This window comes from Saccopteryx bilineata, chromosome 5, assembly GCF_036850765.1.
Source record: "Saccopteryx bilineata isolate mSacBil1 chromosome 5, mSacBil1_pri_phased_curated, whole genome shotgun sequence".
Taxonomy (NCBI): Eukaryota; Metazoa; Chordata; class Mammalia; order Chiroptera; family Emballonuridae; genus Saccopteryx; species Saccopteryx bilineata.
In genome coordinates, this window is record NC_089494.1 from 265,023,356 (window position 1) to 265,037,123 (window position 13,768).

General features: G+C 57.5%; 1 protein-coding gene across 2 annotated transcripts in view; it reads left to right on the forward strand.

Moving 5' to 3' along the window:
• Positions 1-9,414, forward strand: part of ZFYVE28 (zinc finger FYVE-type containing 28) — a 77,727-nt gene extending 68,313 nt beyond the window's left edge. For both annotated transcript variants that reach the window (XM_066280856.1, XM_066280858.1), the window contains 5 exons: positions 2,832-2,965; positions 3,987-4,103; positions 5,300-5,404; positions 7,530-7,633; positions 8,209-9,414. In XM_066280856.1, coding sequence (XP_066136953.1) covers positions 2,832-2,965; positions 3,987-4,103; positions 5,300-5,404; positions 7,530-7,633; positions 8,209-8,340 — 592 coding nt within the window. In that variant the 3' untranslated portion in view covers positions 8,341-9,414. The remainder of the gene's footprint in view (positions 1-2,831; positions 2,966-3,986; positions 4,104-5,299; positions 5,405-7,529; positions 7,634-8,208) is intronic.
• The last annotated feature ends 4,354 nt before the right edge of the window (positions 9,415-13,768 follow it).

Here is a 13,768-nt window from a genome sequence, read left to right on the forward strand (position 1 = left end):
AGCTTTTTAATCCACTCGTCCTCTGATGGACACTTGGGCTGTTTCCAAATCTTTGCTATTGTGAACAATGCTGCCATAAACATGGGGGTGCATTTCTTCTTTTCAAACAGTGCTATGGTGTTCTTGGGGTATATTCCTAACAGTGGTATAGCTGGGCCAAAAGGCAGTTCGATTTTTAATTTCTTGAGGAATCTCCATACTGTTTTCCACAGTGGCTGCACCAGTCTGCATTCCCACCAGCAGTGCAGGAGGGTTCCCTTTTCTCCACATCCTCGCCAGCACTTATTCTGTGTTGTTTTATTGATGAGTGCCATTCTGACTGGTGTGAGGTGATATCTCATTGTGGTTTTAATTTGCATTTCTCTAATCATTAGTGATGTTGAACATTTTTTCATATGCCTGTTGGCCATCTGTGTGTCCTCTTTGGAGAAGTGTCTATTCATTTCTTTTGCCCATTTTTGGATTGGATTGTTTGTCTTCCTGGTATTAAGTTTTACAAGTTCTTTATAAATTTTGGTTATTAACCCCTTATCAGACGCATTGTCAAATATATTCTCCCATTGTGTAGTTTGTCTTTTTATTCTGTTCTTATTGTCTTTAGCTGTGCAGAAGCTTTTTAGTTTGATAAAGTCCCATTTGTTTATCCTGTCTTTTATTTCACTTGCCTGTGGAGACAAATCAGCAAATATATTGCTGCAAGAGATGTCAGAGAGCTTACTGCCTATGTTTTCTTCTAAGATGCTTATGGTTTCACGGCTTACATTCAAGTCTTTTATCCATTTTGAGTTTATTTTTGTGAGTGGTGTAAGTTGGTGGTCTAGTTTCATTTTTTTGCAGGTAGCTGTCCAGTTTTCCCAACACCATTTGTTGAAGAGGCTGTCTTTACTCCATTGTATTGTCTTACCTCCTTTGTCAAATATCAGTTGTTACAGTATTTTTTTATATATATTTTCTCTTCACTGTTTTTTTTTATTAATTTTAATGGGGTGACATTGATAAATCAGGGTACATATGTTCAGAGAAAACATCTCTAGGTTATTTTGACATTTGATTATGCTGCATTCCCATTGCCCAAAGTCCAATTGTCTTCCGTCACCTTCTAACTGGTTTTCTTTGTGCTCCTCCCCTCCCCCAACCCCCTCCTTCTCCTCCCTCCCCTCCCGGATAAGTACAGTATTTGTTTGAGTGTCTGCTTCACACAAATCTTTTGTGTGAAGCTGTCACAGAGACTGGGGGGTACTGAATGAAATGGAACCCCTGGCCAGTGAAGGCCCCATCCCCTTTCCTTACTCAGCTCCCCGCTCCCAGGCTGAGTCAGGGGCTTCCTGGTCAGAAACCCAGCAGCCAGCAGGGGAGAGCAGTAGGTCCCCTTAGGGTCCTAGCTGAGCCCTAAGTCCCCTTGGCTGGCACGCCCAGCCCCAACCCCAGCTTCGTGTTCCAGTGAAATATTAAGTACTCATACATGAACAGTCATTACACTATTCCACAATGACACTAGTATTGGAGCGTGCCAATATAATGCACAATCACGCACCTCCCTACCCACCCCACCCTCCTGACTGAAGAAAGGAACCCCCCGGAGCTCGTGGCCTTTTGCAGCCCAGCCTCCCTCTGCGGTGACAGCTGGCCTTGTGGCCTTGGCGGGGGTGGGGGTGGGGGCTGAATTCTTAAGAACATCACATCTTTGTGCTTCTGAAATGGCTTTGCACTTGGACGATCAATGTGCCTGAGTCAGATGAGCAGCCTTGCGTCTCCCCGGTGTGTGTGCATGAAGGGGTTCCTGCACCCTGTGAGCCAGCGGCACTCCCCATCTCCCACTGGTCCCCATCCCCTACTGGCTGGACCACATCGTTGGTTTTCTGTCCTTGCTGAAGCTTTGACTGGAAACATCCCATGTGCCGCGTGTGCGGCTGCGCAGGGCGGAGTGAGGCAGATACCCGGCCAGCCGCGATGGGTGGGCCACCCACCTGTTTGACTCTCCTGGAGCCAGAGGCTTATTCCAAAGTCGCGGGGGTGTTTACACCCCACCCCCACCCCAGCTCCTCCCTCTGAGGACCTTGCATGGGGGAAGGCCACGCCTCCTGCCTGGAAAGAGCCCAGCGGGCTCCTCCCACCACCGAGATTGTTAAAGTGTTGCACGCAGCCGGCGCAACACTTTAACATCAATAAGGACTATTCTAGGTAGATAAAGGATTTCTCAGGCATGAAACTACAGTGAGAGCAGGAAATGAAAATGTCAAGGGGAAATTGAAAGAAGAAAAAAAAATGTAGGAAATTCCCCAGAAAGTAGGATCAAATGACAGAAATAGGAGATGGGAGGTAAACGGTTTAAGAATCGGGGATCAGTAGACACCCCTCCCCAGATTTAGGCATGGGGGCACCCGACCTGTGACTGCTGATGGAGCTGCCAGGTTACCCCTGAATAGCAGCTTCAGAAAGCTGCCACGACACCCCCTGGGGGCTGGGGAGGAGCCTGCCCACCCCTTCCAACCTCTGGTGGCCCCCAGTGTTTATGGGGCTTGTGGGGCTGCTGTCACTCCAGCTTCTTTGTCGGGTTCTCAGCTTCCTCCTCTCCCCGGTGTGTCCGGGCCTTCTTCTATCTCCTGCAGAGACGCGTGTGGCTGGATCAGGGCCCCCAGATACTCTAAGCGGATGCAGCGAACCTTCCTTCCCCAGGAGGAAGTCAGGGAATAATGTTAAAGCCAGTGCAAGAAGGGGCCACCCAGCGTGTGGCTTGGGAGCCTCCAGGGCACAGAGGTGTTGCTTTCCGGGGCGCCAGAAACCCCTGTCCGCCCCACCCCCACGCACCCCGTGTTTGCTTCTGTGCGCAGTGTCTCCGCAGCGGGGGACTGCTCCTCGGACAAGACCGCGCCACAGGCGGCCCCCACAGCCACGCGAGAGAAGATCCGATCCAGGTTCCACGGCAGTCACGACCTGATCCATCGCCTGTTCGTCTGCATCTCAGGTGCCGCGTGTGGGCCTGGGGCAGGCGTGGGCGTGGGCTTGTGGACGGCTAGGGCCGTGCTTCCGTTCACTCATCTGCCAGAACGGACCACAGGGTCGATTTCGAGGTTAAAAGGAACATGGTGCCTAGCACGTGCTCAGTACAGCTGGCACACAAGGAGCCACCGGAAGCATGTGCCCCTCCCCCGGGTCTTGTCGCTGGGTTGGGTGACAGGGCGCCTGTATGCTGATGGGGTGCTCTGGCTTTGCTGCAAATGGCAGCCTAAGTTCTCAGGCATGAAACTACAGTGAGAGCGGGAAATGAAAATGTCAAGGGGAAATTGAAAGAAGAAAAAAAAAAATGTAGGAAATTCCCCAGAAAGTAGGATCAAATGACAGAAATAGGAGATGGGAGGTAAACGGTTTAAGAATCGGGGATCAGTAGACACCCCTCCTGATCCATCCAACACTAAAATAGCTTGTGTTGCTATTTTACCGAGAGGGGCTGAGTCCACTGAATTTCTAGAAGGAGGGAGCCTCTGTCAGTGGGAGAGGGGAAGTGTTTTCCTGCCAGGAAGTGGCTAGGATCTCGGAGCAGGGGAGCGCAGAGGAGCTGGGCGTTGGGCACCACTTCCTGGCAGGGTCCACCTGCAGCCCACAGGCCGCTGCGGCCCTGGAGTCAAATTATTTGGAGCAACAGTGTTTGCCAGGGAGAGGGGCACATCTAGGTACCCGAGTAGCCATGACAGTGGAAGGTGCTGCTAGAGGTGGGCAGCATTCGGGGCTCTGAGATCATCCCTCAGTGAGTGGCCAGGACAGCTTAGCGGCGGTGGCTGTGACCCTAAGAATAAGATGCACCCTGAGCTTTTTACTTCTGCCGAAGGAATGTCCCCAGGGCTGAGCAGCTGCTTGTGCCCTGACCCATCTGAGGTCGTGCTGGTCTCAGACCCTGAGCTCTGGCTGGGTTCCACCAGCTGCAAGCACCAAGTCCCCAACCTGCCAGCCTACTATCCTCCTTTTTTTTCTTTGTCCCCCTCTCTCAGGTGTGGCTGACCAGCTGCAGACCAACTACGCCAGTGACCTCAGGAGTATTCTCAAGACCCTTTTTGAGGTCATGGCCACCAAGCCGGAAATGGACGACAAGGAAAAGTTAAAGAAGGGTGAGTGCCATCTCGGAGCAGGCTTTGCGGCCGTGCTGACCCTGGTGTCCAGTGTCCCCAGGAACCCACACTCCCAACCCTGGGCACATACATGTCTCTGCAGCCACCCAGCTTTTACACGACTTGTCACAATCCTAAAAGAAACCACCCAGCAGTGCCAGCCTCCCTGCTTGGGACCCAGGAGCGCACACCACAGGCCCTGGAACTTCCCCATGATGCCACCTACCTGGAGCAGTGGTGACACCCACCACACAGACGCTCATGATGGCAGCTCCCTCTGCACACGCTCCCAGCCGGTGACGGCCGAGAGACTGGGTGGACAGTGCCATCCTCTGTCTTTCTTTTTTTCTAATTGATATTTTTTTAAGATTTTTATTTATTTATTCATTATAGAGGAGAGAGAGTGAGAGAGAGAGAAGGGGGGAGGAGCAGGAAGCATCAACTCCCATATGTGCCTTGACCAGGCAAGCCCAGGGTTTTGAACCTGCAACCTCAGCGTTTCCAGGTTGATGTTTTATCCACTGCGCCACCACAGGTCAGGCCCTAATTGATATTTTAAAAGAGAGGAAGGGAAAGAGACCCAGAGAGAGGAACATGGACTGGTCCCATCTATTCATGCCATCATTGGTTGATTCTTATATGTTCCCTGACTGGGGACTGAACCAGCGACCTCGGCATAGCGGAATAACACTCTAACCAACCAAGCTCCCCGGCCAGAGCCATGGTGTCCATCCTCTAAAAGACATGTCCTTGACGTGGCACAGCGTCACTTCTGTCGAATTCTAGTTGTCCGAGCGGTCAGGGGCCAGCCCAGAGTCAAGGAGGGAACATGGACCCTGTGTTTCAATGGGGGGGAGTGGCCGTCAGTGACCCTTCCTTACATGTACACACTCCACACAGCGCAGGCCCGCCAGCACGCTCTTGTACACATGCTCTCACAGTGGTACACACACGCGTGCGCACGCCTACAGGCATGTTCTCACACATGCATACACACAGAGGCAATCTTTCACACACACAACTGAATTATTTGGTGAGAGCAGGTGACAGGGCAGTGCCCACCCCTTGCCCCCGGGAAGGATGCAGGACTGTTGCTGGGTTTAGGGGAGCTCGCCCCCCCGCTGGCAGCACCAGGATGCACTGACAAGGGACAGGTGATGCCACATGGACCCCAGCAGTCACCCTTTCCTTTTTAGTCACCCAGACCCTGCGGAGCGCGGCCTTGGAGGACTGCGCCCTGTGCCAGGAGACCCTGTCGTCCTCTGAACTTGCAGCCAAGACCCGAGACGGGGACTTGGAAGGTGCGTGTGGAGCTCCGGCCTGTCTGGACGTTTCCTCCCTATCCCAGACCGGGGCTCCGCGAAGACAGCACTCCCCCCGCTGACCCCCACCCAGATCATCTGGGCATGTGGCTTCCCATCCCAGCCTCTCCTCCCTGGCTCCCAGGGTGGTGCACGCAGGGTCCCCTTACCTACCGCCCATCAACCTCAAGCCAGTTACTTAATGTCTTTTATAGTCTGGGCACACGGGCGTGAAGAGCGGGAGCTGCTGAGGGCCCGCCTTGGGCTGTGCTGGAGGCGGCCGGTCCTGGGGCGTGGGCACACACTTGAACACCCTCCCTAGCCTTCATGGACACCGTAAAACAGGCCTCCCATAGCAGCCTCTGCACAGGAACCTGCCGGGGTATCTGGCCATGTGGACGCAGGACTCCCTGCTCCCATACCAGCCTAGAGGCCAGGGACCCTCTGCTCCCCCACTACCCTGCAGAGCGGGGGCCCATGCTCCTCTCCTACACTGGAGTTTGGGGACCCCTGATCCCTCACTAGCCTGGAGATCGGGGACTCCCTGGTCCCCCACAAGCCTGGTGGCTTGCTTGCTGGTCAGGGCGGGAGCATCCAAGGCCGGTTGGAGCCCTGACAGCATCTCTGTGAGGAGGGAGGCCCAGGGCCTTCGGACGGGCACACTCTCACACTCGATGGTTAAGGGAGGTGCTGAGGTGGGCAGTGGCCGATCGGCCTGAGTGATGTCACATGCCATCAGAACGCAGGGAGGCTGCAGTCACCCTGCGAGAGGCCACAGGTCACGTCACTCCCTGCGTGCCTGGCTGGCCACGCTGGCCCCTGCTGGTCCCTGGTTCAGGGCCTCCCTCGGTGCTGCCTGGTCACTGGAGGTGCACATCGAGGGTGTGAAGAGGGTCAGGCATGGCACAGGCTCCCGGGTTTCTGAGCACCCCACAACAGGGCCACACAATGGGGGCCAGGCCCAGAAAGTCCTCAGATCCTTCAGGGTCTCTCCCAGGCGAGGGTCTGCACTCGTCCATCTGAGCTGGAGGCCCCAGCCTGGGGTGGCCCCCAGGGGCTCACAGGTGCCATCCAGGGCTTCAGTGGAGCCAACCGGGGATTTTATGGGGCTGTGTGGGAGGGTAAGCATGAGAAATGACTCCCCTGTGGTGTAGGATGAGCTGATAGGATCTTTGGGAGGATGGCAGGTAAGGAAGTGAGAGGGAGGTGAAGAGACCCCAGGTGTCTAATGGATGGGTGACCTGGACCAGTTCTGTGTGGAGGTGCCCAGGGTGAGGCCAGGGTCTTGGAGGACGGACAGATCCTCTGAAAACGTTCTGTGGCTCAGGGGAGCTATCTAAAGTGACCGTTTCCCTTCTGAGTGTTGGTGCTGGCCTCGAGCCTGGTACATTGTGGTCCCCTAGGTGTCCAGGATGGGAGGGAAATGACCATCTTGTCACACAAGCTGCTTCTTGAGCCGGCATGCCCCCCCCCATTTCAGAGCACCTTGAGAGTGAGAGAGGGTGGTCCGTGTGCCCCTGTGGGAGGAGATAGCCCCGGCCCCTGGTTCCTGCCTAGGCTGCACAGATGATGGGGCGGGGTGGGCAGCCCACCTTGGCCTCCAGTAGATGAGATGAGGGGTCTACCTGGCCCCCAGGGCCCCCAAGAACCTGAGAACTGCAGAGGATGAAGGACAACATGGGAGGTGGGACCGGGGACCCCTGACGCTGGACAGCATAGATTGAGGGTGTCACAGACGGGGTTGATTACTTCATTTCTCAGCCTTCACCTTTGCCCAGGGTCCCTGACAGGGGGATGCAGGCAGAGGGAGGCTTGGGAGAGGGTCATCCAGGTGGAACTCGAGCTGTGTCCTGAGTCCTGGGTGAGAGTCAGGCTGCAGCTAGGGTCTGATCGACAGGCACTGCCCACAGCTGTGAATAACGACCCTCGCGATGCCGCCAATTTCCCGAAACTCTCAGCCCAGGATGAGTCCAGGGGAGGAATGGAGACGGGGGGCAGGGCTGCCGGCCACCTGGCCAGGGGCTCCTGCACACCTCTCTCTGACCCCCTCTCCAGCCCACCTGTCCCCACTGTCACTGCTGTGTGGCTCCCTCTGCCTGACGTGTCCCCCGCTCTCTTGTCACAGACCCGCCTGAGTGGGTCCCCGACGAGGCCTGCAGCTTCTGCACCGCATGCAAAGCGCCCTTCACCGTCATCCGCAGGAAGCACCATTGCCGCAGCTGTGGGAAGGTAAGTGGGGTCTGGGGGCCTGCCCACGGACCGCTCAGGGTCTGGAAGTCAGACGAGGATGTGGCACAGAGGCCCCCGAGCCTAGGCCCTGCGCTGACTGGGCCCAGTCGGACTCTGGGCACTCGGCCCTCAGGGTCTGGATGGTGCCATGTCCCCTCCCTGCTGAACAGGAGCCTGTGGCCACCTTGGTCTGGGGCCTGGGACGCTCTCCCGAACCTGGTCTCCTGGAGCCACAACCTGTCCCAGGTTTTCCTGAAGGTCCCAGCCGGACAGTGGGGCCAGCACACCCCTGTCTGCTAATGCCCTCCCTGGTGGAGAGGGGAGGGATGTGCGGAATGCCTGGGGTGCGCGGGGCTCTGACCCTGTCCTCCGGGCACTCTCCCTACGAGGCCAAGGTCGGGGCTCTGACCCTGTCCTCCGGGCACTCTCCCTACGAGGCCAAGGTCGGGGCTCTGACCCTGTCCTCCGGGCACTCTCCCTACGAGGCCAAGGTCGGGGCTCTGACCCTGTCCTCCGGGCACTCTCCCTACGAGGCCAAGGTCAGGGGTGGCTCACGGCCCCCTGCTGTCTTCCAGATCTTCTGCTCCCGCTGCTCCTCACACTCGGCCCCGCTGCCCCGCTACGGACAGGTGAAGCCCGTCCGCGTGTGCACGCACTGCTACATGTTCCACGTCACGCCCTTCTACAGCGACAAGGCGGGCATCTGACAGGGCCCTGGGCGCTTCCCAGACCTCCCAGGCCCAAAAGAACTCCCAGAAGGCACCCCGCGCTCCCCGCCTCCTCCATCCAGATGCTGGTTTCTGGAGGGTTTTCACTGCATTTCATCAAGCTGCTGCTGCTGCTGCTGCAGAGACTCCCAAAACACCCAGCACCTCGGTCCCAGCCACGCTGGCCTCCCCACCCACGGGGGCCAACAGAAGGTCAGCTTTGGCCAGTAGGGTGGGCTCTTCTCCCGGCTCCTCTACCTGCCCTGCTGAGCCGCTGCCCCCTGGAGGCTCAGCCACAGTGGGAGGCCTGCTTAGCCCGGGGACAGGAAATTGGGGTTGTGGTCTGAGCTGCGGGCAGCCTCAGCACCTGGGGGTGAGGCCCGCTGAGGGTGGACACCTCCAGGAGAGAGGCCAGTCCTCAGGCTCCGCAGGGCTCCCCCCCCCCGTGTGCTTGCTAAACCAGAAAGACCAGGCTGTCCATTTCTCCCCAGTGCCCTGAGCGGAAGGCACCCATCTCATCCTCCTGCGCCCCCACGTCCCGCTCCCCTCGGGGCCTTGGCTGAGCAACACACATCTATCTCATTGCGCCCAGTGGTCCTTTCGGTGAACCGTGCCCTTGCCTTGCCTGCCCACCCTTGTCCACCTGCTGACGGGGAGGGGGCAGCATGTAGACTCCCAGGCAGAGGCTCTCAGGCCAGGGCTCCCCAGGCAGCCAAGGACCACTGGATGTCACCCACTTGGCTGCCACTACCCCCTTCCCTCTGCACCCCTGGGACCCTGGCCCACCCCCCTCAGACCCTGGAGTGGTGGGGCCCCAGCACGGACACCTCCTCAGGCTTAAATCTCAGGCTTCACATTTACAGTGATGATTGCAGCTTTATTTTTAGAGAGGACACACCTATTGCTTCTTTTATAGGATAACCCCAATTACTATTTAATGGTGGAATACACCTACCTGCACAAAGATGGCTTCTGTGTGTGTGTGTGGGAAAGTATATAATGGAGTGAATATTATGTATTGAGATTATTTTTATTTTCTAAATGCTGTAATTCGAAACCATTTCCATAAATCTATTTACGGATTGCAGACACTCTTTTTTTTTTTTTTTTAAATTTTTAATTTTATTTTTATTTATTCATTTTTTAGAGAGGAGAGGGAGAGACACAGAGAGAGAGAGAGAGGAGGGGGGAGGAGCTAGAAGCATCAACTCCCATATGTGCCTTGACCAGGCAAGTCCAGGGTTTCGAAGCAGACACTCTTGTTTCCCATGTGAGCAGCACGGACGCCTTTCTTTCTTCTGGGAAGTGACGGTGTTCTTGCTCACGTGCACTCTCCCCCAGGAAGCTGGGGGCTTCTGGACTCTTGGGACGATCGAAGGGCAGGATTGGCTTTCTTCCCACCAGCCCCCAGGAGGAGGGTGGCTACACATCCCCCACCCCTTCCTGAGAGGGCTCCAGTCGTCAAACACCCCCCCGCTGGGGGCAGGTGATCCCTCTGCCCTTCTTCAAGGCTGACTCCACTCCAGGGTTAAAGCCAGGGCTGGGGATGGGGGCACAGAGGGGTCAGTCTAAGGCAGAGTTTCCCCGCTCAGTAAGGATTTAGAAGGAATGGCCCCGCTGCCCACCCACAGCAGGGGCTCAGGACTGGGAGACCCTAGGGTGGGCTCAGGGAGATTGCCAAGAGGTCCCAATTTGGAATCAGCCCAGCAATCCGGCCTTGGACCTTGAGCCATTCAGCCTTCCCGAGCCTCAGTGTCCCCATTGCCACCATCATCGTCATCCTTCCTGTTACTGTTTTCTTAGTGCTGTCCCCTCCACTTCCCATGACTGACAGTCCCTCGAAGCAGGATCCCTGTGTCACATGGGAAAACGGAGGCTCACAGAAGTAGGTGGGCAGCACAGCCAGGTTGTGGGCTCTTACAAGGGTTACACGAGAGGCAGCAGCGGAAACAGAGCCTGTGTCATGAGGAGGGAAGGCAGCTCTGGAGATGGGAACTCCACCAGCATGGAGCACTCCTGTCTGGCAGCTGGGGGAAGTCTGAGGGCTGTGCCAGGAGCCAGACACACCTGGGTCTGGATCGCCCACCTCACCCCTCTCTGGGCTGTGCACAGGCCTAGGGAGAAGGCCAGCGTGCTCTCCAACACACTCTTACGCTTCCAGTCACAGGCAGGGGCCCTAGACCTGGCTACCTCCCCCTCCCTCCCAGCCCCACCAAGGTACTCAAGATCCACATGCATGAAGCCTGTAACCCCTTCGGGCAGGTGACCAAATGGAGGGCCTGGGATGGAAGCACTCTATCCATGTGGGCTCAGTAGGCAGAGAAAGCCACCATGCCTGGCCTTGAGGTGGTTGTGGGGGGGTGGAGAATGGGGAAGTCCCAATGGTCCTATCCCCTCCCACTGCACACTCAGCTCAGTCCACCCCCCCCCAACAACCCCACACACACATCCTGGTCTCTGGAGGTGCCCCTGCTGCCTACCCCTATTTATGGCTCGTCTATTCCCCACAAACACGCTCAGGTCCAGCCAGCCTGCTCTCGGGTCCTGCCCATAATCCCCTGGAAAACCCCAGGTGGGCAGCCACGGACCCACTGGCTCTGTGACCCTGGCGGGGGTGCGGGTAGCACATGAAGGCAGAAAAGACTGTAAGTGTCATGGTTTCTGATGAAGGGAATGGGCCGATATCACCCCAGGAGGCCAAGTGGGAGGGGCAGCGTTGGGGGGCCCGCCCTTCGCCCTCCTATATGGCCCAGGGCTGGACTCCCTCCAGGGTCCTTGCTGCAGCCTCTAATGGCCACCAGGGGGCGCCCATCCCACTGCCTGCCCTCCCAGCGTGGTCTGATTGCCACAGCATTGCGGGCCACTGGAGCGCTCGCTGGCTGCAGGGTTCTCCACTGTGGATGGGCATTCCAGGTCCAGACAGGACCCCCAGCGCAGCTGCACCCGCTGGCCAGGCTCTAGCCCCCCAGGTCCTTAATGGGGGTGAAGGGTCCAGAGAGGGTCCTGGCTTAGCAAGGACCCCAGGCAAGGCAGGTCACAAACCAAATGGTTCACCTGGAGGGGGGGGGGGAGAGAAGGGGTCCTGGTCTGAGCTGGACACCTTGGACCCCCAGGGCTGGTGTGAGGACTGACAACACCATGGAAGGGGGCAGCTCCATCTGTTCTCGGGGCTCTGCAGCGGGAGCTAGGGGAGGTGGGTGAGACTCAAATCACTCACACTATGTCACCCATATGACCCACAATCCTGGAGGCGCTGGTCTCCTCCCAGGCCTATCCAGAGCCACCTCCTCCAGGCAGCCTTCCCATTCCATGGTGGCCACAGTCCCTACCCTCACAGACATTATCAGGGCAGAGCCTAGGTAGGGTCCCTTTGCAGGAGACCAATCAACCAGTCAGAGTCTCTCTCCTACCTCCGAGACTAGGGAGAAATGGATTCCAGTCCAGCACAGAGCAGTGACTCAAACTCAATCTCACACCAAAGACTTAAACATGTGCAAGGTTTTGGGTTCTACTGATGTGTTCATCTGCTCCCGAATGGTCAGGGTAACTCAGGCTGGAGCCTCCCCCTGAGCTTGGCAAGGATGTGTACCCAGCCACTCCAGACCTGCCCTGCTCTTGGGGCTCTACAGGTCTGAGGTCGTTGGAGCTGGCTGTACCAGCTGGGCCTATAGGGGTGAGCAGGGTGTCTGGAGAATTGGGTGCTCAGCATAGAACAGCACTGAGAGTGAAAAATGGTGATGCTCTCAGCAGGGGGAGCACAGATGGAAAACATGGCTGGGTCACCCCAAGGACCAAATCCCAGGCTGCTTCCTGAAGGCATGGGCGGGAGAGGGGGGCATGGGACCGTTCTGAGCAGGGGAGGACATGTCTGATTTGTGGTTTGGACACACACAAGCAGTGGGCAGGGCCTCCACTTCTGGGACTTGAGCTCCATCAGGGGCAGTAACACAAGTTAGCCACAATCACCTCACACCCATCACTCAAGACCCTGTGATATGAGAGGCCTCTGTACCATCCTGAGGCAGCAGAGGTCACACATGCTAGAGCCTGACCTGCTGTCCTGGGGTGTAGAAGCAGCTGCATGACTGGGACCCAGAAATGGGGAGTTGGGAATGGGTTTCTTTTTTTTCTTTTTTTAATTTATTCATTTTTAGAGAGGAGAGAGAGAAGGAGAGAGACAGAGAGGGAGAGAGAGGAGAGAGAGACAGAGAGAGAGAAGGAGGGAGGAGCTGGAAGCATCAACTCCCATATGCGCCTTGACCAGGCAAGCCCAGGGTTTTGAACCGGCGACCTCAGCATTTCCAGGTCGACGCTTTATCCACTGCACCACCACAGGTCAGGGGAATGGGTTTCTTGAACTTAGGCTCTCAGGGCATCCAAGTAACTAGGAGGCTTCTATCCTAGGACAGAATGTAGCAGCTAGAGCCACCTGGGCATGGCCTGGAGGACCCAGAAAACTTCCTGGAGGAGGAGATGGGTGTGCTGGTCAAGAGGGACCAGGCCAAAGAAGCCCAGGCAGCAGGAAGGGGAGAGGAATGTTGGGGTGAGGCCCTGGATCCCTACAGTTCATGGCAGGGAGAGGGCAGAAGGGCTGCGCAGGAGAAAAAAACGGGTAGCCTGGGCTTAGGGAAGGCTCCCTGGAGGAGGTGAGGGGCACTTGCTGGATACCTGCACTACAGAGCCGCGCCTGCCTCCTGGGGGAACCAGCAGGGACCCCCAGGGCGCCTATGCCCCGCCCTCACGTGGAGGCGCTGATGTAGAGATTGCGGGCCCTCAACCAGACCAGTACACACGCCCTCCCATTGCTACGTCCTCACTCGGCCCCCTCCCTCCCCGCTCCTTGCCCCTACTTGTGGCTCAGCCTTCCGGCACACGGCAGACCCGGCTAGGGCCAGTCGGCTCTAACCACCCCGCCGCGCCCTCCCTTCTCCCCTCCCTCCCCCTACCCCCCACTCTCCCGCAGTCCGGCCCACTCAGTGCGGTCTCCTGGGCTGCCCTCTCCGCCTGGGACTCGGACGCCTCCGCCCACTCCAGGCCCCAGCCCTCCAGCCCAGCCCCTCGCTCCCGCCACTGACCCGGTCCCCTTGTACCCCAACTCCCTGTGGTGCCGTAGCGCCCACACTCAGGTGGTGGGAAGTCCCGGGGGCACCCGGTGTGGCTGGGTGAGGCGTCCCGAAAGGGCCTTAGAGGTAAATGGGGAAGCAAGGTGGGGACGACCCCCTCTGGTCTCAGGCTGGGAGGCGGCAGGCAGGCACACAGTTCCCACAGTCACGCCCAGGTGCCTGCGCTGCCCTCTGTGGCACGCCGCACCTCACGCCTCACCGCAGGAAAAGAGGGCCGGTATCCGGCAGGTGCACTCAGCCTGGGTGAAGTGCTGCTTTAGGACTGGGGCCAGCAACCCACTCTTCACCTCAGCAGGGGTGGAGTG